At 41.4% G+C, this 23,064-nt stretch overlaps 1 protein-coding gene across 12 annotated transcripts in view; it reads left to right on the top strand.

The window, feature by feature from the left end:
* The window catches only part of SYNJ1 (synaptojanin 1), a 50,341-nt gene extending 27,921 nt beyond the window's left edge, over window positions 1–22,420 (top strand). For 4 of the 12 annotated variants that reach the window (XM_063419394.1, XM_063419384.1, XM_063419385.1 and 1 more), the window contains 17 exons: window positions 444–584; window positions 919–1,111; window positions 2,382–2,540; window positions 4,337–4,493; window positions 4,831–4,948; window positions 5,056–5,271; window positions 5,904–5,982; window positions 6,970–7,132; window positions 7,762–7,968; window positions 8,607–8,735; window positions 9,348–9,386; window positions 12,416–12,463; window positions 14,017–14,055; window positions 14,148–14,188; window positions 15,938–16,046; window positions 17,009–17,211; window positions 20,299–22,420. In XM_063419394.1, the coding sequence (XP_063275464.1) occupies window positions 444–584; window positions 919–1,111; window positions 2,382–2,540; window positions 4,337–4,493; window positions 4,831–4,948; window positions 5,056–5,271; window positions 5,904–5,982; window positions 6,970–7,132; window positions 7,762–7,968; window positions 8,607–8,735; window positions 9,348–9,386; window positions 12,416–12,463; window positions 14,017–14,055; window positions 14,148–14,188; window positions 15,938–16,046; window positions 17,009–17,211; window positions 20,299–21,150 (2,893 nt within the window). In that variant the 3' untranslated portion in view covers window positions 21,151–22,420. The remainder of the gene's footprint in view (window positions 1–443; window positions 585–918; window positions 1,112–2,381; window positions 2,541–4,336; window positions 4,494–4,830; window positions 4,949–5,055; window positions 5,272–5,903; window positions 5,983–6,969; window positions 7,133–7,761; window positions 7,969–8,606; window positions 8,736–9,347; window positions 9,387–12,415; window positions 12,464–14,016; window positions 14,056–14,147; window positions 14,189–15,937; window positions 16,047–17,008; window positions 17,212–20,298) is intronic. The other 8 variants (XM_063419386.1, XM_063419388.1, XM_063419390.1 and 5 more) reach the window with 8 other exon arrangements.
* Window positions 22,421–23,064: the final 644 nt, after the last annotated feature.

Raw genomic sequence — 23,064 nt, forward strand, 5'->3', positions numbered from 1 at the left:
GATATTTTTCATTCAGTCTGGTGCTGACTCTGAAAACCGTAGTCTGTGAGGTATCTAAGGATGTTTCTTCTTGATCCAAGACTGTGGACACCCATTTGACTGAGCTAGGAAGTAACTCTCTAAAACAATTCTTAAGTTTTGCTCCTCTAGTCTAGTCTTGTAAATACAGCAAAGATAGTCATGGCTCCTAAAGTTGTCTGTGGTGTTAGGAAAAGGTGAGGCAGCATTTGTAGAGGCTGAGTTTGGAACAATGACATTGTCATGATAGTCTAGAGCCTGTCTCTCTGCTGGGAGGCATTTGACCACCATTCCCAGCTTGGCTTTGGTTTACTGCCTCTAGGTTTACTGGGGGTTCTTAGATGTAGCTTAGTCACTCAATCACCAGCTGGAAACCTGCTCGGTTCGGTTGATTTCTAACCTGGGGGTTTTAATCTCCCTGCCAGCACCACGAACCAGAAGCTGTGGGCTGCTGAGCTGCAGAAGACCATCTCCAGAGATTACAAGTATGTGCTGCTGGCCTCAGAGCAGCTGGTGGGCGTCTGCCTCTTCGTGTTCATCAGGCCCCAGCACGCTCCCTTTATCAGGTCAGTGAGCACAGCCGCCTCCAGCCTGGGCCACCTTCAGCTTGCCTTGTGTTGGAAGATAACACCCAAACATCCTCAGAGCCATGTGGGGCTCTGAAAGAGCTGTTCCACCTTCTGGTGAAGTAGTTGTTTCAGTTGTTTTATCTTAGTTCTTAAGTGCCTCACTGGTCACCCAGTGAGCTTGAAAAGCTCACATTTTATCTTGTTACTGCTCAGTGGCTGTTGGAGCTTTTTAAAACTAGCCTTGTGGCTGGGAGAACAGTGTGTCCCTCCCGGGCCAGAGTCACACTCAGAGCCATCTGTGCCGGGTTTCATGGTTGTTTCACTGTTTCAGGGATGTTGCTGTCGATACTGTCAAGACTGGCATGGGAGGAGCCACTGGGAACAAGGGTGCAGTGGCCATTCGGATGCTGTTCCACACCTCCAGCCTTTGCTTTGTGTGCAGTCATTTTGCTGCAGGGCAATCCCAAGTCAAGGAGAGAAATGAGGACTTTGTAGAAATATCTCGCAAGCTTGGCTTTCCAATGGTAAGCATGGTGTTCAAATTACATATCAAATGAAAAATGAAACCCTTGGAGCTCCAGCAGTGTCATCCCAAAGCTCCATTTGCATTTTTCCCTTTCCCCAGTTTCCTGTGGAAATCAGATTTCCTTGGGTTAGAGTTCCCAGAGAGAATTGAATTACCACAGTGTTTATTAAAACAGAAGACTGCGGAAAGAATAGACCCTGCCAGTGCAATGATGGAGATGATGAAACATGAGTTCACTTGCATTCAGAATCAAGAACTTAGCTTTGGAAAGAGACCTTATAGATCCCTGACATGAAGTTGAACTTTTGTAGGCACAGGAGACCAATCACCTATCAGAAAAAAATCACTGGCAAACAGCACTGTTCTCAGTACACACGAATGATTCTGTGCCATGTCCTCATAAACAAACACCACGTTCTCATTATCAAGCACCAAGCTGAAAATGTTATCCGCGCAGCAAAATGCTTCCATGAGACTCAAAGCTGTTGTAAACTTTGTCATCAAACTGTAATTGGTTTCTGTGACATTGTGCAGGAGTCTCACATGTTATTTTACAGGGGTTTCTTATTTTCTAAATTTGTCCCCACTGTCATGTTTCAGTTTTCCTAGCAAGTGCTGTATCCTGCAGTTTCCTAAATGCTGCTATTTCAATCTGCCAGTATATCTTCTTGGTTTTACTTGTGGGCAGTGGAAAAATCAAAACAAAGGGGGGAGTAAAAGTTCTCACTCTGAACGCTGGGCCTTGTTTAAACTAATAAAGCCCTCTATAGCTAATATAACTACTGTCACTCTTTAGTGATGAAAATCAGATGTAACTGGAAAGCCTTCAATTCAGTCTGAATGATAAAGCTCTGGATTTGGAGTTTGTCAGGAGATTGTGCCACAAAGTGCCAGGGGTGTGTTTTGTTCTCATCTGACTCAGGCAGCAGCCATTGCCTTTGAGCAGACTTCTAAAACAGGGGTAGGAAGATGAAGAATTTCAGAATTCAATTCAGTTGATTTGTGTTTCTTTAGAAACAGAGACTCCATAGGAAGTGTTACTTCTCTCGTGTTCCATTTGTAAACACCATGCTGTTGTAAACACCACGCTGTTGATTGTGTTGTTCTAACCATATGGACGCTAAATATTAGGGTGTATTTCAGTTGTCTTCATCACCTGGAAATTATACATATTTCACAGCTGAAAACCAAATTTCTAGAAGAATTCTGAACCTGGTAATTTTGTCACTCAGTTGCTTTTCACTCCAGTGTGTGGTGCTGTTTTACAGGGAAGGATGCTCTTCTCCCATGACTATATTTTTTGGTGTGGAGACTTCAATTATCGAATAGATTTGCCCAATGAGGAGGTGAAGGACCTAATACGACAGCAGAACTGGGATCCCCTCATAGCAGGAGACCAGCTTATCAATCAAAAAAACTCTGGACAGGTGTGTTCAAATGTCACCATATTGAGAATACTTTGTTTTTTCAACTGGTTTTAGCAATTCTGTGATGCTCCTGTAAATCTATATCCTCAGCATGGAGTTTTCTAATTCTAATATTTTTCTTTTTGTCACATGTGACTACTTATAAAGCATATTTGTCATGTTGGGTAATGTTACTCTTCAGTTAAACTGTAATAGGCCTAATACTGTTACTGTTGGGAAAAGTAGTAGTCCAAATGGTAGCTTTTTTATCTGCAAAGAAGACATGGAATAACAAAGTCTAAGAACGCTACATTTTTTTAGATTTGTAGGGTTTCTTGTTCTCCCTGTGCAGCTCTGCGTGGGAAGGTTGGATATGGTAAAAAGAGAGACAATCCTCTATTGTTGGTTCTGTCTGCTTGCCAGCATTTGGATCTCAAGCAGTGCTTTTGCTGATTTCAAGTTCCCTTCCATTTGTGCTGGTATCTCTTGCAGCAGAACAGGAGGCAAAACATTGGGTATTTTTACTCTCTTTATTTTTTTTAACAGCTGTTTGCTAGGGAAAGCAAGATGTACTTTGACATGGGCAGACAGCATTGATTGTGTGTTAAGGAATGAAAACATGATGCGTAGAGGTTTTGGAGACACTTCCAGCAGCTATAAAGCTGGAGAAGTCTGTGGAAACTGCCAGAATATGAGAAGGACTCCTGGCTGGGGAGCAGGAGTAGCATTGCACCATTGGGGTGATGTTCCACGGTTCAGAAGCTGCTGGCTGGGTACCAGCCGTGGCCCTGGGGGAGCTCTGTGGCTGTGGCAGCTTCACTTCTGTACCTGCTGCTCAGGAAAGGGGTTTACATAGGAACTTGCTCCATAAAAGTCAGTTAGAAAATAATTACTGAGGGCAAACAAATCAGTTGTCTCAGAAGTTGTGGAACTTCTAGCATTCTGACATTGATCTTCTGACTTTGACTTTTAAATTCAGACTGGATTTCAAATTGTATTTCCAAGAAGAAAAGCAGGTCAGCCTATCACTTGATGCAGGTTTGACTGTAAGATCCAAGTTAGATTTGTTTTACAGATCTCTGAAGTGAAGGAAAGATGCCCATAGAAGGTTGAACTCAAGAACGGAGCTGACTGAGTTAGCTAAAGGGTTTTATCTTGTGTCCAGTTTAAACACTTAATGAGTGAGACACTCACTTTGATACAATGAATGTATTAAGGACTCTATTTTTCCCCTTTTTTCCTTTTTTTAATTTTTTTGGTCCCATCTATTTGAGGGGGCCTCTTGTGTCAGCTTTTCCCTGGCAATGTTGAAGACCAGGCTGAGTGGCACCCTGAGCAGCCTGGTCTAGTGAACAGCGGGGCTGGAACAGGAGGGTCTTCAGGGTCCCTTCCACTCCAAACCAGTCCTTGAGTCTGTGAATTTGTGACAACATTTGGCATGTGCAGATAGATAAAATGCAAACCTCAATTCCCAACTTTTGCTGACATGGAAACCACTAAGCACCAGATGAAAATGCTGTGGTACAGCCTCAGTGTTCTGGGTGACCTCCAGCTGCTCATGACACTGAAGCAACGGTGGAGTTGTTCGTAAGCCTGGGCTTAAAGATATGACTGTTGGCTTACTTCTTTTCACTGATGATTGTCTATTTAGTCATAGTGTCAAATATTTTCAGCAGAGAAAGTGTGGAGAGGAATCCTTTTTAACAAATAACATTTTTTAAAATTTTATTTTGAGATGCTTATACAGGTTGTCAGTGCTAAAATAGAGAATTCTGATTCGTTTCAGGCTGTTTCCCATCTGTCTTCTGTTTTTACAGATTTTTAGGGGATTTCTGGAAGGGAAAATCAATTTTGCCCCTACGTACAAGTACGATCTGTTCTCTGATGACTACGACACCAGTGAGAAGTGTCGCACACCGGCGTGGACAGACCGGATCCTGTGGAGGAGGCGGAAATGGCCCTTTGACCGATCCGGTATGAGGGTTCCCTTCAACTGTTCAAAATGTTCTTTAAGTGATTGAGAGGATCCATTTGGTGATGTTCCCAGTGCCAGCGATGCTGAGCTCCTGCTCCTTGCTTGGTAGGAGACAGAACACTTGTAACAGACCTTCAGTAAACACAGTGAGGCTGAAGAGGGGGCCAAGAATCAGATCCCAGTTACTGACATTTGAGGAATGGAAAAGGAACTTCGGGGGGGGCATTTCTGTAAGACACTCAATTTGGATTTACTGTCTGTGTTTTTTCTTTTTACACGTAGCACATCCTTGCAATCACTGTGTTTTTCCTCTTTTGTTTTCATTGCTGATTGTAGCTGAAGACCTGGATCTCCTGAATGCAAGTTTCCACAGCGACAGTAATGTCCCTTACACATGGAATCCTGGCACTTTGTTGCACTATGGGAGAGCAGAGCTGAAAACATCTGATCATAGGTTCCAGTTTAATTTTATACAGTACTTCCTAAGATTTAATGTTCATGCTGTGTATTTTGTTGCTCAGATACTCTGCTGACAGGATTTTCTTGTCTGTTTTTTCCAAGGCCTGTGGTTGCACTGATTGACATTGACATATTTGAAATTGAAGCAGAAGAGAGACAAAAAGTGTATAAGGAAGTGATTGCAATGCAAGGACCACCTGATGGCACTGTGATGGTCTCCATCAGAGGTTCTTCAGCAGAAGAAAACTATTTTGATGATAACTTGATTGATGATCTTCTTCAAAAATTTGCAAGCTATGGCGAAGTTATACTTATAAGGTTAGGAAAAAATACTTCTTACTTTTAATCGCTGCTTATAGAATCATGGACTCGTTTGGGTTGAAAGGGATCATCCAGCCCCACTTGCTGCCATGGGAACACCTTTCTCTGGACCAGGTTGCTCCGAGCTGGCCTGGGACACTGCCAGGGGCAGCCACAGCTTCTCTGGGCAGCCTGTGCCAGGGCCTCCCCACCCTCACTGGGAAGAATTTCTCCCCAGTATCCCATCTCACCTTCTGGCAGTGGAAAGCCATTGCCCCCCCTTGTCCTATCTGGACTTGAACCTGCTGGAGCAACCCCAAACCTCGTCTTCATTGTTCCCACCAATTTCCTGAATAAAGTTATTTCCTTAGCTAGCTTTTCAGTTATGATCTCTTTCGTTTTTAACATTTGAATTTCAACTTAAATGTCTTTAGAATTCATTTTACATACCTGTATGTGTCTCCATTTTCAGGCATGATTTTTCCAGATACTCTTATTTTTGAGAGATTTTATACAAATTTTGTATTCTAGAACTGAGTTAGTAGTTTTAAGTGAATGAAAATGAGAATGTTGCATTTTCACTAGGCTGGCAATTGTACTGTTAAGTGTTGTGTTATTTTGCTGGTTATTGTTTCCAATGAACTTTGCAGGTTTGTGGAAGACAAGATGTGGGTAACATTTTTGGAAGGAAGCTCTGCTCTGAATGTTATGAATTTGAATGGCATTGAGGTAATGTAAAATGATGGAACTTTGGTATAGGAAGAGAAAATCCAGCTTTTTTAAGTCTCCTTGAGTGGGATTGATTTTTTGTATGTCTTTGATTCTTAGAAGTTTTTTCTCTTCCATACTAGACTGTTGCATCTTTTTTTTTTCCTTTTGATAGCCACAAACCAGTATGTTGAGTGTCAAAAGCCATATAAAAGAAGTATCAAAGTTAATTTACTTTTAGGAGGAGTGTTGTTAGAGAAATGAAGGTCTCCTACTGAGAGACATCTTCGTTAGCTGAGGGGCTTGGGGGTTTTTACCATCTGAAAAGCAGAGTTTAGTTTCTTGAATGAACCAGTTTAAAATCTCTATAGCCTGCAGTTATTAAAAATTTAATACTTCTGTACTGCAAGCTCTGAAAAATGTCTAAGTTTCAGCTTGCATTGACTTCTGTGGGGTCAGTATTTAATCTTTGTGAAAATTTCTGATGTTCAAATTTTCAAAAGCATGTTGGCTGTTAAGACTTAGAATGTGTGGTGTTTACAGATGGATCCTTGGATCTGCTGAGGTGTCACTGGCTGTTCAGACAGGAAAGGGGCTCTGGGTGGAATGTCAGGTTGCAGAATGAAGACCTGCTCTGTGCCAGCCTCTAAAAATAACTTTATTCATGTAGTTTATTAGCATGTCTGTTTTCTTTATAAATAGTACTGTTTCTGTCAGAGTAAAGAAATCAGAAGCTTCCTGATTAACTGAAAAGGAGAACTGCAGGGCATGAGTCGCTAGTTTTTTTACAAAAAACATTTAAATGTTTGTAATGAACAGTTTAAATTACATAAATGTTGTTACTTATCAAAATTAAGTGAAAATTATTTTGAAGTGCAGAAATTCCGATGACCTTATTTGTGATATTTTCAGGAATTATTTTTTTCTTTTTGAAACTTAAATGCTGAGCTTTAATATTCCTACTCCTAATGACTTCAATTTTGTGCATACCTTTTTTTGGCAATTCAGTTACAAGGAAGGATTATAAGCATCAACTTGAAAAATCCAGATTGGATCAGAAGTTTGGAAGATGAAATGAATCTAGAGAAGATTAATATTGGGCTGCCTTCATCAACAAGCTCCACTTTGCTTTGTGAAGATGCTGAGGTTACTGCAGACTATGATATGGAAGGTTTGTTGGGAAAAAGCATTCCTTGCTTTGAAATGCTTGCAGTCCTAAATAATGTGGTTAATTTAATGCACATACAAATACGTAACAAGTTTATGCACATCTAAACCAGGGTAGAAATCATGTAATTTCCAGCAGTACCTCGACAATCTGCTTCACTCTCTTCTACATTTAAATACACTCTAAATAGACAGTTTACTCTTCAAAAGCGCATCCATGTTGAGCCTTTTTTTTAAACACCATTCCACCTTTTGCAAGCAGAAGTTATTACAAGTTACAGATACCTTGAAATCCCTTGCCCAGCCTTCTGAAGAGCTAGTGAAGCTTGCCATATTGCAAACCGAGGAATTAAACAATTAGCTGTAAAGCTAATTGTTTCTTAGATTAATCAACTTCTCAGTTGCCGCACTGTTACAGTTACCTTTAATAAATATCTATGATATATATCAGGCATTTGAAGTATTTTCAACTCGTTTGAATACATATGTATTCTTCATGTGTAATTTTGGGATGCAAGATTGATGCTTTGGTTGCTGAGCTAATTCCTTGGAACTTGGGGACTTCTCTTGCATAGAATCCCATGCCCAGAATCGGTTTTTATGTGCTTTTCTTCTCTGGGGCTCGTTCTTTAGGAGACATCGATGACTACAGTGCTGAAGTAGAAGAAATCCTTCCTCAGCACCTGCAGCCAACGTCGAGTTCAGGGCTGGGAACCTCCCCGAGCTCTTCCCCACGCTCCAGCCCCTGCCAGTCCCCAACGCTGTCAGACGGACCCGCGCTGCCAGCGAGGCCCAGCCGAGCCCCAGGGAAAGCTCCTGGGCCACCTGTGTCCACACAGGGTGTGTATGGCACGGCTCTGCTGCCCCAGGAGCTGGCACACCCAGTGCAGGGTTCTGCTCAGCGTGTCTGTGGAGTCCTGGGTCACCCCAGTCAAACTCTCGCAGTGCAGCCCCTGGCAATCGATCCCTGCTCCTGTCAGCTCCAAGATACACATTGTAATCAGCACATCTGGAAATTGGGAGCACAATGGGAAAACTTATGTTTAAGCACAGCCTTTTTTAAAATGATGAAGTGAACACGGTGATGGTGTTTGGAATGGCCTCTAATTGCGTTCATTGAACTTCTCAAATACCTTGAAAATTCCCTTCATAGTACTTTTTTCCAGAGAACTTAATTCACAGGTGAGAGTCAAAATTAAAATTTGGAATGCTGCCATTGGTAGGATTGTTCAGGATTTCATGGAAAACATAAATTTACTAAAACGCACGAGGCAAAGTTTTGGTTTAGGAAATCTGCTTCTTTTCATCATTGGTTCGTTCCTCTTGTTTTCCCTCTCTCAAAAACTTCTGGACTGTTGTTTCCAAGGCTGGGGCCTGGCTGTCCTCTCTGTAAGAAAAACTTGCTGTTAGAAAAGCTGTGCTGGGTTTAGAATGTCCGAGAGAGTGACTTCTGCATTGTTTTCTGTCACATCCTTCAGCAGAGTTCCAGAGCGGTGCCCAGCAGAGGGAGCCTCCCCAGAGCCTGGAGCCCAAGCGGCCTCCGCCCCCTCGCCCCGTCGCTCCTCCCGCACGCCCTGCTCCTCCGCAGCGGCCGCCTCCGCCCTCAGGTAATGCGGGGACCTTTTCGGGTGCTCAGGAATGTTTGGTTTCAAGCCTGTAAGATGAACTTGAAAGTGCAAACCTAAACTGCGTATTACACTTGGGGCTCCCTGAACTGAAATGTTTAATTAGTGTTTAATGTAACAATTAAACTGAAATGTTTAATTGGTACATTTAAAAGCAATAACAGCATGGGAAATAACAGCATTTTTACTACTTAAATATTATTAGTGAATAAGTTTATAAAAACTTTTTTTCACAGTTTTAAATATGTGAAATTTTTCAGCAATGTTTACTCAACATTTTCATTTTTTATAGCATCTATTTTAAAATAAAATAGAAATAAACTTGTGCTTTCATTGATTCATTGCTGTTCCTTTAATTTTGGCATGAGTATATATGCATTTTACCATGTCCAAGTTCTTAATGTAGACTTCATTTGGATCATCTGACAATGGGAACAATTGAGCACTAAGAGAAACTGGATGTTCAGAAGCATTTGGGCAACATAGTTAAAACAAACTGACCCTTGTGATTTTTAACTTTCTCATTCTTTTTCTTCCCTCCTACTGTACTGGTATTTTTCATTATTGCTGCATTCATTTCTTAAATACTGTCAGGCGGTAGGAGTCCTGCACCTGCTAGAAAAGAATTTGGAGGTAATGATTTTAATTTGTTTTGAATATGACTGTATAGCAAAACTGCTGTGGGGATCTGTTGCACAATACTTAACGTGATGTTTCGCAAAGGTATAAAAATGGGCAATTCTCAGAGTTGTAGAGCTGGGTAATTCATGGATGTCACTGTCATTTCTTTCCTCTCCCTCTGAATTAGGTTGGGCTTTTCAGTGAAATAGTATTTCTCTAGAAGTTGGTATTTTAAAGTCAAAGATGAAGGTTACTCTGGGTTTTTATTAACTTGTCCTGGGTGAATACATCCAGCTAACTTATCTGTGCAGTGGTTCTTAAAAATAGTCTTTGTTGTTCTGTGTCACACATTTTGCTGTCCTGCTTGGACTTAAATCAGCTCATCAATACATGAGAGAGGGTGAGAATTGTTAGTGGCACTTCCAGGCACTGCCCCTCAGTTGGTAGGGAAGAGGGGTTTTTAACAAAGTGCCTCAGAAGTTTGGAGTAACCTCAGAATATACGTGAGCTATTTTACATACTCTGTAACTATCAGCTAACTTTGGTGCCAGGCACAAATGCACTTGGCTCCTAGATACTGGTGAGACAAGGAAGTTTTTATGCCCAACATGCAATATTTCAAATGAGTTAAAATGCAGAAGCCTTGGGAAACGGTTGATAGACCACGTTCAGCATAGGTGAGATTTAATTTATTGTTCTTCAGTCCTGTGCAATTTCCTGTGCAGTGACACAATCCTGTTTGCCTAGTTTGTCTCAATTGTGCAAAGACTAGTCAGTTGTCTTCTTTTGTCCTCTTTCCCAACATAGCTCTCCATAGAGTTGTAACTTGCATAAAACTTGCTTTTTTATGCAATCATTTGAGACTGTAGTATATTTTTTCATATGTTATTCCAACCTAAAGCTCTCCACTTTTTTTCTGCTCTCCATTTTCCACTCACGATGTACATGTATAAGCATAAAGGCTTTGCTTTTCAGGGGTATCTGAGCTTAGCTCCAAGCAAGTTAGCACAGGGGTGGAACCAAAATCCATGTCCTTATGCGTTACTTTAGTGGGGAAAGGGCAGCTGTTTCTCTTCTATAGGAGGAAGGCTCCTAAAGCTCTGTGGAAATATCCCTGTGTAGTGTCCAAGTGGATCAAACTTGGGTTTAGACTTCCATAGCACATGCAAAGGGACATGGATCATGTCTTTAAAATGTTGTGCCTTTCAAATGTGACTTTTTTTCCCCCTTGTGTGTTTTGACCTTTCTTCCCCCAAGTGCTTCAGTCCCTTCAATGCCCATGGCATTTTTTCTAAAGGCTCAGTATGCTTTGAAGATGAGAGGAGGATTTGGGCATCTAAGTGTTTTAGTTTGGTCATAATTCATATCAGAAGTAACTCAGAATTCAGGTGAACAAGGCTTTGAACTCATTGCAGGGCTTTACAAAGTATAGACCTTTCGTATGCTAATACACAAAAACATTCACTGAGGATTCTGTAAGCTCTATTTTTTTGTAGTTGAAAATTGAAATGTTGCACTGTGTTTACCTAATACTTTTTGATACATTACAGATTAAATTTTCAGAGAACATTAAAAACTATAAAGGCTGCTAATTGTCAGCTGAAGTTAATAAATAACATTTGTGGGTTTTTCCCTTTAATAGTAGTAGTCAGTTTTCCTGATTGTTGCGGCCAAGGCTTTTATCATTGCTTTAAAACTGGCTTTCATTGTCCATAAGATTAAAATACTCCTATGCTGCCCTTTGTGATAGCATAATCACAGCACAATAATTTTGCTTTCTCACTGAGGGAAGAGTATTCTGAGTAAGTGAAATCTCAGGTGTTTACCCTCTGTGCTGTTTCTCTCGCATGCAGTGAATATTTTTTAACTTGCCAAATCCACCTGCCCAGAGGTCTTGCTCTCTGTCTGGGGCACTGATGTAGCAACGTGTGCCTGTGTCTCCCTCCTGCTGAAAGGAGCTGGCTTTAGTTGTCCCCCTGCATAAAACAGGAGCAGAAATGCTACAGGGCAATGCCCTGTTCCTGCACAGCTTCACTGCTGCTCCTCTCACAGAGTCATCTGCAGTCAGAAACTTGGGATGGGAATTGGCAGAGCCTGGATCTCAGCCAGAACAGATAACGCATGCTAGGATTTAGCATCTGTGGAACAGATCTTCAGCCAAAGCCGAGGTCTGCCATCTCTGGAGACAGTCCCATTTGAGGCTCGTTTGCAGCCTCCACTCTGCCCGCTCTGTGATCACAGAGAGCTCCTGGGCAGATTGCACACGTGAGCACACGGTGAGAAGACAGGAGGCTGTGCCACAGCTAAGGGATGCCTTCAGCATTTCCATCATGTCTGTGTCGTGCCATGGTTTTGCCATACAGTTTCAGGAACCCAGTATGTGCTGGATGATACTGCAGAAATGAAATAATTCAGCACGGTTCTGTGTGATGGAACATCCTCTTCCTCTCAGTCTGAACTGTTGAACCGATTGGCACGGCTGTCCCAAGAGCACAGTGCTGTGGGAAGGCAGCTTAGTGAGACAGTTCTGCAGGATACAATACATCGTAGCAGGTGGGAAGCACTGCCTTCATGGAATTGCTTATTCAGGTGTACTGCAGCAGAAACAGACTGCTCAGTGTTCTGAACGACAGAGATCAGGCCTAATGGGGCAGGGGATAAGTGCTGTGCTCATTTATTCCCCAGTGTTTGAGTGCAGTCTGTGTGCTGCTTCATGAGAGGTTCAAGAGCAGCATGTCAGATCACACGCGATGGCCAAAAGCTTGTGGAGAGTGAACATTCTGAAGAAATTAAATTCTCTTTCAACTGTAATGTAAAATTAAAATCATAGCTGTTATTAAACATGATTGTGCTCAATGATTTGTAATTCACACCAGTCTGGTTGCCCATGCTGCTACAAACAGTTATTTCCTACAGGTAATCTATCTAGATCAGAGTCAAACTGTGTAAAGCTGTCTAGTGGCAGTGTTCTTTCTGGTTTTTCTTTCTCAATCTTCTGCTTTTCTTATGCAATGTACAGCTTCTCTTCTTTCTCTGAAAAGGTCTTGGAGCTCCTCCCAGTCCTGGGGTAGCTAGGAGAGAAGTAGAAGGTAACTTAAAAATTTTTGTGTTCTGAAAATGGATTTCTGATGTAACACCTGAGTAATGTTATTGTCCTTGTGATACCAAAGGTGGTTTCTTGAAGGTATTTATCATGTAGGATCTTTGTTTTATTTAGCATAGCTTTCACCCAGCCAGGTTGCTTCCTGGTTTTCAGTGGTGGTGGGAATTGTTGCAGAAGGCATTTATGAAAAGCAAAGTGAAAACTTAGAGTGCCCTAATCAAGAAAGCTTTGAAGGCTGACCCTCAGAGGAAGCTGTAGCTGACTGTCATCAGAGTGACCATTATGCCTATAACTGAGTTAGGACTCTAGGGAGCCTGACTTGGTAAAAAGCTTCATATGTTCATATATTCTGGGGAGAGAATCTTCCATTTAAACAATCTGGTCTACAATTTCATGTTTTGCCTCTTTCTGAAGAGCCCAGTGTGGGTATTTTGATTCTGAGAGCCCGCTGTGTGTAATACACAGTTACAAGGAGCATTTCTCTTGCACTGTTCTGGTTGGAGTACCAGGAACTGCTGCTGGATGGGTCCTGCTTTAGCCATGCCAGCAGAGTCACGGGCTTGGGTTTCCTCCGTGTCCCTCAGGACTGTGTCCTTCACAGCAAATAGCAATACAGGGCCTAATAGAGTCACTGGCAGGGTTTCCTCCTGTATTTACAATTGATTTTGGCTGCATTGCTGGTTCATTTTTATAGATTGGCAAAATCACTCTATGCATAGAATATTTGTGGTTGGAAGGCACCTTTGGTGGTTATCCACTCCAGCTTCCTTCTCCAAGGAGGGTAAATTGGCACCAGCTTGCTCTGAGTGGGAGCTGCTCCACTGAGAACAGTACCCAGAAACCCATTCTGACTGATTCCAGGGAAGTGTGATAGCTGGAAGCTGATTTGGTAAACTGTGACGCACCACAGAGTTCCTTCCACTTACTGGCACTGGCATGGCGACTTTGCCTTCCTGGGAAACAAACAGCAGAAACTGAAGCCAGAATCCTAAACCTCCCTGCCTGTTAGAAATTGTGCATTTGTCTGAACTAAAGGTAACTTTTTCAAAATCTCTTGCACTACCAGTTTGAATGTTGCATCTGAGGTCATCACCGTGGCCATGGTGAAGCTGGTGCTCTAACAGATTTATCTGTATCTATCTGTCAGATTTAAATGCAGAGAGCGGGGTCAGGAACTGTTAGATCTGTTCTCTTTGTTGTAGCCACTGCTGGTAGAACATCCACAGAATATACCACAAAACAAAACAGCTTCCAACGTGATTGAAAACACAGGGTCCCTGTACAAGTGGGTGTCTTTAGCCTGCAACAAATAGGACGTGATTGAAATAATTTGTAATAAAAAGGGTCAAATTACTTGATGTGTGCCATGGGGATAGGATTGTGTTAGTGACAGCTGGTGGGTATGTAATAAATTTTGAAAAAATCACTGGTATCTCCTTGCTTCCATTCTCAGTAGTAGTAATGTAACATTGCCATCTAATGCTCATTTTTGGCTTATCTAACACAGATAATCTGATTTTTTTTTTCCATGCTTCAAAGCACAAAAAAGCCCTGGAACACAAAGAAAAGATAACTTAGGTAATAGATACATACTTTGTACTAACTATAATACAGACAGAGGTTGATTGTGAAATAAGTGCTAAGTCAGTAATCTCTGATATCTGTTACAGTTCGTAATCAGCCTCCACATTCAGCGGGTACAACCAGACCGGTAGGTATTTTTTTTAAGATCATTTTCCTGCTACTTGTCTGCTCTTTATTGTATCAAGGTTTCTGGTAGCCACAGCAGATGTAAGAAATCTGCGTGGTTGACTGGTGAGTTTCCAGTCTCTATGAGTTAATTATCTCAACAATTCTTGTCTATGGACTAAAATCACTACGGGGAATGGGGGGGGGAACCACCACATGTATACACACTGGATGTGACTTGGTTGTTTTGCATTCTGCAGTCACACAGTAGGCTCCTAAATACACATTTTACATCTCCTTTCAAATGACTGCCAAGTTACTCTTTGTGCTGTGTGTCCTTACTGACTTGGTGTGATAAAATGCATTATCCTCTGTATTGGAAGATAAATCATGATGGCAGCTAATTGCTTACAGGCCATTAATGGGTTACATAAGCAATTGACATCTTGTGATTACTTGATGTGTCATGGAGTTTTGTACCTTGTTTTAAAGACTAATTTTCATGAAGGTCTTCATGTAAAAATGAAACATTATACTGTTTCTGCAATTATTAGTACTGTGTTTCACTCCTTTAGTTGTGGAACTGAACTGAAAGAAAGGAACCAAGGGATTTATGGGCATTCAAATGCTTCACACAGGAAATCAAGAGTGCCTAATTTTTCTTAACAGTAGCAAGGAGGAGCCTTGCATGAGGGAGAAGCAAAGTGTTGTAATAGCTACAGGTGTCCTTAAAGAAATACTGAGTGATGGGATTGTCTGTTGATAATTATTTGACTTTGCAGCACATTCCAGTATTTGAACTGCTGAAAACTGCAAAGAGATTGATTTTCACAGTGAACAATTCATGATCTTGGCTTTTTTTTTTTTTTTTTTTTTTTTACTTGGCAATCTCAGATCAGACAGGAATTTATGAGGTCAGGGGGCTGAAATTTGGCAAATGGACTCAGGCGAGCATAAGGAATCACATGATATACAAAGTCAGGGACATATATCTATTAAAACTAAGATCAAGAATGATACTTCTTTTTAATAGTGGTGAAAATTCTTTGTTTGTTTCTAATTAATTTTTGTTTATTGTTGTGCAACAGAGTTTGCTCTGAAAACCGTTTCTAGACTGTCCACTGGTACACAACATTTTACAGGAAACAAATGATTGATTGTCTCACAATCCTTTTTCCCTTGATCTCTAGCACTTCTATCCCAGGGCCTTTTATTCAGCTTTCACTGTGGTGTTTGTAAGTTACTCTGCTTCAACTGTAATCTGGAATAGCTTCCTGTTTCTCTTGAAATACTGATCTACACTTTTAAATTTACATTCCCAGCATATTAACCTCTATTCCGTCAACTTCAGGCAGACTTCAGCCTTCAGATGAGGCAGAATGTGTGTTTCATTAATCCTGTTTGTTGAGAAACAGGAGACCTCCAAATAAAGTAGTTGCTCTTGTTGGTTTTGTTGATTACAATTCACAGACTTAGGTAAATTATCTTATTCATACTAGCAAAATAGTAACTGTTCCTAGCATCGTTGCACAGGTAAATATTTATATAAAGTTGAAAATGGTTGTAAAAATCCTTTGCTTTGAATTGAACCATCATCATGTTTTGAAAATATATTTTTTGTTCTTGCATGTGCATCAAAAACCAGTTCAGCAGCTGTTATCAAAGAATTCATTTTTCACAGAATCCTGATTATCCTGAATCATTTAGCAGTAGATGACTACAGATCCAAAGTTGAACTAAAATGCTTTCTTTTTGCCCACTTTCCTGTCAGACTGTTCCTCCTCGAGCTGGAGTTATCAGTGCCCCACAAAGCCATGTCCATCCCTCAGGGGCACGACCAGCACCTGAAACTCAGACCAAACCAGCTGACCCACCAAGGGGTAAGTTTCCTCTAGAAGTTAAATATCAATGTCACTATTCAGTCAAGGGCTACAGGCTGTGGCTTGAATGCTTTGTGTTCAAAGATGTCTCCACTGTTCAGTGGAAATTAAGATTCTTGGATGTAGTAGCGTTTGGCAGTTTGTGTTAAGCATCCAAAAGTATTGCAGACCCTTTCTGGATGCTCATCTCAAGATCACATGAGACCTTGACCCTTGGATTTTGTGGTATCAGAGAAACTGTGCGAAGGTTGCAGTGTTTGGTCTGAGCACGCCTGGTGTGTCCCGTTCTGGCTGTGGATCACCAGACACTGGTGGTCATTAGACACTCGTGAGCATTGGTGGTTCTGTAATCAGAAGATTTGGAGTAGCATTTATGTCTGACTCTCAAAGCAACTTCCTAAACTTAGAGTTGAAAAAACCCCTTTATACAGATAAAAATACGCGTTTTTATAACAGTGACTTTCAAAATACTTTTCAGTACAACTGAAGTACATTTTGGAGTGATAGGGCTTCTACTTCTGTGTTTTGTGTAAAATCACAGCATGGTTTGTGTTGGAAGGGACCTTGAAGAGCATTTAATTCCAAGCTCCTGGCTATGGGCAGGGACACCTTCCACTATCCCAGGGTGCTCCAAACCCTGTCCAGCCTGGCCTTGGGCACTGCCAGGGATCCAGGGGCAGCCACAGCTGCTCTGGGCACCCTGTGCCAGGGCCTGCCCACCCTCACAGGCAGGAGTTCCTTCCTGATGCCCCATCTAACCCTGCCCTCTGTCAGCTTAAACTTCAGTAACAATTTTTAAGGGAGGTCTGCTGAGTTTCTGATGATTTCCAGTCCCATTGCCATGAACACCTGCTGTTCTCACAGCCCCTTCTCTGCAGTTCTTCCCCGTGCTTTCCCATCCTGCCTTCCTTATGATTCCTTACAATTCCTTGCCATGAAAATCACTGCAAATGTACTTCCAGGCTCGCCACTGCTTCCTGAACCCCTCAAGCCTCAGGCTGCTGGGCCTGCTCAGCCCAGCACTCCTGTGCTGAGGATGCAGGAGCCCCTGATCCCTGTGGCATCTCCGGCAAGTGCCCCGCAGAGCCTGGAGCCCCCCCAGCCGCCGCCTCGCAGCCGCTCGTCTCACAGTTTGCCTTCTGAACCCGCTCCCTCCCAGCAGCAAGTAAGTGAAAAAACCCCTTGTAGGTACCTTCTTTCACTGTGTAAATTAACACAGCCTGTACTGGATGCTGCAGACCTGTGAGGAACTGTAAAGCGAGCACAGAAAAATGAGGGGCCAAAGATTGGAATCAGTGGTCAGCGGACTCTAGGAGAGTCATAATTGCTTAGGTATTGTCCATGAATAACTAACATCTTAAATACTAAACACTGAGTTTAGGATTTCTTATGATGGCATTACAACTTAGGGACAGCTCATTTTGAAAATTATGGTGTATGGAAAAACACTTCATCTAAGACTTGTAATTTTATAATGATACGTGCATGACAAGCTGTATATTAAGTAACTAGCACAGGTTTTAAGTAGTTACTGCATGATGTGGTGCTTTATGTTGGTGATCATTCGTTGAAGGGAGATGATACTGATAAATAAGATAATAAATCAATATATTCATAAACACTTAAGAGAAGTGGAATTCTTCCCATTCCCCCGTGTGAGTTAAAATGCAGAAACCTATCCACGTAATGTGAAAATTTCATACAGTAGCATTAACGTTCTGTTCTCTGGGAACATTTAGACTTTGAAGATAAAAACCCACCAACTTTTTCTAGCTAAAGCCATAGTTTCTTACTACTGCTTGAAAATTCAGAAGCAGGTTTTCAGTGCTGTTCAGGTTTTTCCTTATGTCTTTATCTGAAGCCCTTTTTTGCTACAGTAGTTTATGCCTCTTCTGTACCCCAGTGAAGCAGCCAAATTCAGTCCTCAGTGAACTGATTTTTGAATTCAAATTGAAAAAGTCTCTAGATGCTTTTTCTTTCTTTCTCCTGAACCTCTTTCTTTGCTGTGAACTGCTTTTCATTTTGAAAATTTGGACCAAAAAATAGTTTCCTGAGGAAAGGTCTTGAAAGAAATACCAAGTTTTGAGAGGTAGTGAATTCCAAGCCCATCCTTCTAAGCAAATCTTAATCGTGATATTGAGGAAGCTAAATCTCTCCTTATAAAAATAATTGCTTGTAGAGTGTGAATATGCAGGACTCTATACAATCCATACATTTAAAAAGAGAATTATTTATTGTAAATAGATCTTTTTTATTGTAAAGAAAGGAGATTCTAGAGTTCCACAGAATAAGAGGCATTATGATTTTTTCAGCTTGCAAAACTATTACTGTAGATGAGGGATAATACCAACACAGTTCCCAGAATGAGAGTCCTATGGGGCTTTTCATGTTAATAGATGACTTGAATTAGATCATCCCTGCTAGATTCTGATAAAAATCTTTCTTATTTCTCATCTCCAAAAAGTAGCACAATCAGCTGCACAGTGAGTGTCTGTACGGAAATATCATTAGAATGGACTTGAGTTTTTTTTTATGACTCTTAATGGTCAAGCTTACAGTAGAAGACAACAGAAATTGAAAATTTAGTGTAGTGTGTAGTAAATATTTGTGGTTCATATTCATAGCTCAAAAACGGCTTTGTGAGAACTTCTGAAAGTATTTTTAATGTGAGGTTGCTTTGTTACTTGGATTTTCTTCCTAATTTTCTTTCCTTTGATGTCTGTTTCTCTTTCACAAGCAGGAGCAACCATCAGGGTAACAGGTATCTGACTATTTACCCATCTTGTATGTGGTCTCCATCCACTCAAGCAGAAAAGATGTATGAATGTTGTTTTCATACATCTGCAGTCCCATCCCTGTTAAAAACCACCTGTCTGCATTCATGGGTTGATGTCATACCATAGTTTGCTTTTTCCTTTCATAGTGCATTTAAAAATGAGAGTGCATTTATTAGGGCCACAGCAACTATTTTGTGTCATCATCTTTTATGAAACAATTGGACCCTCACCTATGTTGTTTAGTCACTGCTGAACCTCCCGATCTCGGTCTGTTTGGGGAAAAAAAGATCAGTGTTGGTAATAAATGTTCTCTTTAATGCAAATAAATCCTGATGCTATTGCACTGTCATTTTTTTTTTCCAAAATAAACCCCATGTATCACATTTCTCAAGGAACAGAGAACTTACTGTGACCCAAAGTAAAACACTCTGTTGCAATTTTAAAAACATTTGGTTCCAGAATTACTCAAAGCAAATTTTTACTTAGAGCAAGGAGCAATTTGGATTCGTAGTTTCTTTGGGATGTTGTAGTTTTCAATGTAAGCAGTCAGTGCCAAGCTGGATTTGATTTCTGTTCTTTCTACAGTTCAATTTTTCACATTTTGTCCTAAGTTACTCAGTTCCTTTCTTTTAATATTATTCTGCAAAAAACTTCAGCTATAGACAGTCAGTTCAACTGTTTGGGTATATTAAGTTTATTTGAAAATCATAAAATATTTTTGTGACATTTGAATTCTTAGAAGCTGTTTTAACTTAAGCTCAATTCATTTGATAAGGGGAAGCTCCAAACTCTGTTCTGTCAGTGTGCATACTGAACAAAGTAGATAATCCACCTTTTTGGACAGTTTGTACAAGGTAAAAAAATTGCATTGTTGTTTGAAGCAGTGTATAAAACCAGGAATATTTTGGCTTGAAGAGCTGAGAAATTCTGTGGAGAAAAGTGTCTCCTCCAAGGATAACTTGTTATTTTAATTATGAAACCAGTGATTGTCCGTTTCCATGCCAGGAAGTACTGGAGATGCCTACGGATGCCTGTCTACATAGAAATGTCTGGCTGCATATACTAATAACACTAATGTTGCCTTCCACTGTGGTGCTTTAATGCTGCTTGTAACATCATTATGATCAACTCCCAATGTCACCCGGAGCTTTTTCATTTCATAGTTGTGCTGGGCTATCCCTTGCTTAGAATGCAGTAGCAGTTCCCGAACATTTTCTTATCCAAAGTTCACTTGGTGTTTTTTTTTCTGGGATTGGGACCTGCGGGGAGTAGGTTCCAGCTTCATCAACCACCGAGGAGGGGGGAGTGGTGTTTAACAACTTCCAGGCTTTCCCTTAGACAAGGGGTTCAGGCTGTTGTTTCCATTCTAGCTAAAACAAAGCTGGGTTGGAGTTTCAGGCGAGGAGTGAGAAGGGGGCAGTAGGAATATCCTGGAACCAGCTGCACGATTCCTGAGCATGTTGTTTGCTTTGCAGCTGAATCCCAACGGGACACACGGCACTAACCCTGAACCCCAGCTCAGCAGTGACCCTTTTGAAGACCTGTCATTTCAGCTGCTCGTGTCCAAGATGCAGACGTCTGTCCGAACATCACCTGCTCCAACCTTAAACCAAAAGGAGTCGATACAGTTGCCTTCAGCAGGGCAAAGAAATGCGGATAATTTGAATACTGTAAAATGCATGACAGCAACGCCTCCTATTCCAACCTTTCACTCATCACAGGAACATCAGCACAGCGCTCCAAATCCATTTATTACTGGGCTGAACTGCTCAAATCCATTCACCGAAAGAATTCCTAATGCTGGAAACCCCTTTAGGACGGAGAGGTGCGAGTCCGGGGTAACCTCACAGGTACCGGCAGGACCTGCTGCTTCCCACACGTTCCCTGCTCTGCCCCCCCCCAGCTGCAGCACAAGCAAGCCTGCATTTCCCGTGGATGCAGCTGCAAACACGTTTTGCTTGCGAAGCAGATCTCTCAAGGTGGAAAACGTGCAGCCCAAAGGGTGGGTGACGTTTGACGAGGACGAGAACTTCAGCGCGAAGCTGAAGCCGTCTGCGAGCGTTCCGGGTTTCACCGGACTGGGCTCCGGGAAATCAGCTGAGTGCCCAGGTTTGCTGGGAGCTGAACGAAAGGCTTTCCTTTGTTCAGACTTCAACTTTGATGGTGACTGGAATAAAAGTTCTACTGATTGCTTTTGTACGATGCCAGCAAGAAGACCACCTGCGCCCCCTGTGCCATCCAGAGCAACCAGCAACAGGTCCCCTGCAGATCCCTTCCCTTCCCTGGCACCCAAGGTGTCACCAACTCGTGATTTTACAGACAGATAGATGGTCAGAGGTACAAAAGGTTATATTTGTTGCTACATGTATCCAGTAGAATAATTGGGCATTTGAGATTATTTTGTGTGCAATAATTAATTGTTAAATGCACTGAAACTTAACTCTGTTCGTAAACAGCCACTTCTGCTTCTGTATAAATTTTGAATGTGTATATATGGTAGAGCACAAAAAATGGTCTGAAGTTTATTAAAATCTCAATGTAATAGTATTTGAATAGACAAAAAGAGAAGAAGGGTGAGCTACTGTCTCACTAAAACCTATCAGTCCTGGACACAGATTTTGCTTATGGAGCTCTTTCATTTCTGTTCTCCTTTGTGGAATTCCACAAGAAGAGGCTCCCTGCTGGTAGCTTCCCCCCTCCCTTTTGACTGTTTTGGTAGTTGATATTTATAAGTATTTACCAAAGAGCTGCCAAAGTTTATTGAGATTTGAATGTTGACAAGTATTGTTTAGAAGCTGTTTAATTTATAACAGAGGCTATGGATATTTGTAAGGCTTATATTTGAATTCGAGGCACAACAAAAATAGTTTACTTTCCAAATAGAAGCAAAACTTTGCATATTAATATATTCAATAATCTGTTGGGTCAGTACATTTCAGTTACTAAATCTTGTTGTGATATACACTCACTAGCACTAATTCAGAGTAATTGTTCCATATCATACATTTATTCATTACTATTTTAATGATGCTTCTTTTTTTTTTTCTACAAATCAGAAACAACTGATACAGCAAGCTTTCCCTCAACCTCTGGAAAAAAGTCCCCTTGGCCTTTGAGACACAAAGCAGTATTTACCAATTGCAGAGTATGTAGTCTGCTGCTAGCCAGGGGGTGAAACAACATGCTTAGATTGTATTTAGAGTAGTGAAATATCCCAGCACAGCAAGCTTTTTAAATCCTCTCTCCACGCTCTCACAACATGATCCATGAAGTAATCCACGGTTCCTTCGGACAGCCCCTGGTTAGCCACGAGCTGCAGCTGCCTAGAGGAGTGATAGTGAGTTTTCTATTGCGCTTTTTTTCTGTTCAGGTCATTCAGGTTGTACATTTGGAACAGCAGTGGTACTACTTGTGCTTCAGTGTGTGAGTTACCTTGTTTTATGCTGTTGCTGCAAACATCTGTGTGGTTGATGTTTTGGTATATTCTGACATTAGCAAACCAAATTCAGGGGGTAACTTTTGCTAGTGGGAGTCACGTGATAAATATGTTGTCAAATATTTAATTGCAGTGATTAAAAACTATCTGTCTGAACTGTACCTGGCGTGCGGCACCTCTGCACTTCACAGGACTGTCGGGACCACAGGGAATGCTCCAGAATTTCAGTGTCCATATACATGTTGTGTGTATATATATATGTACGAGCTGTAGTAAGGCCCTGCCACACGTTAACGGGAGCAATGAGCAGCAGTAGATGCTCTGGAAACACAGAGGATGGAGGTGAGAGCCACTCCCCGCGTGTCCCTGCACTCTCGGTGATCCCTGTCCCTGTGTTCCCGTCCCCTGTCCATGGCTGTGTCCCCTGGGACACGCAGGTGTGGGTGAAATACTGCCCCTTATGGTCTGGGTGGTCATGCTCCCTCTGTGCCCCCGTGTTGCCAAATCCTCCTAAATCGTCAGGGTAAATGAAACTCTCTGCAAGCATCTTTTTAGTGTCAGCAAGTCAGATATGACTTTATTCTTGGCCAGGGGCTGTTGTGGCTGACAAAATCCAAGCCTCCAACAGACACAGAACTTTTCCACGTGTTTTTACATTTTTAGTAAACAGACATTAAGGTTCATTCTAAATGAAAGATCATGATGTTCTAAATTACATCATGATCTTTCTTTAATTAGTATTTGTCATTTACTGGTTATTGACCAGTAAATGGTCAATATGCTAATTTTGCTAATTAGTCCATAT

Source organism: Prinia subflava, chromosome 25 (genome assembly GCF_021018805.1).
Source record: "Prinia subflava isolate CZ2003 ecotype Zambia chromosome 25, Cam_Psub_1.2, whole genome shotgun sequence".
In the NCBI taxonomy this organism is placed as follows: Eukaryota; Metazoa; Chordata; class Aves; order Passeriformes; family Cisticolidae; genus Prinia; species Prinia subflava.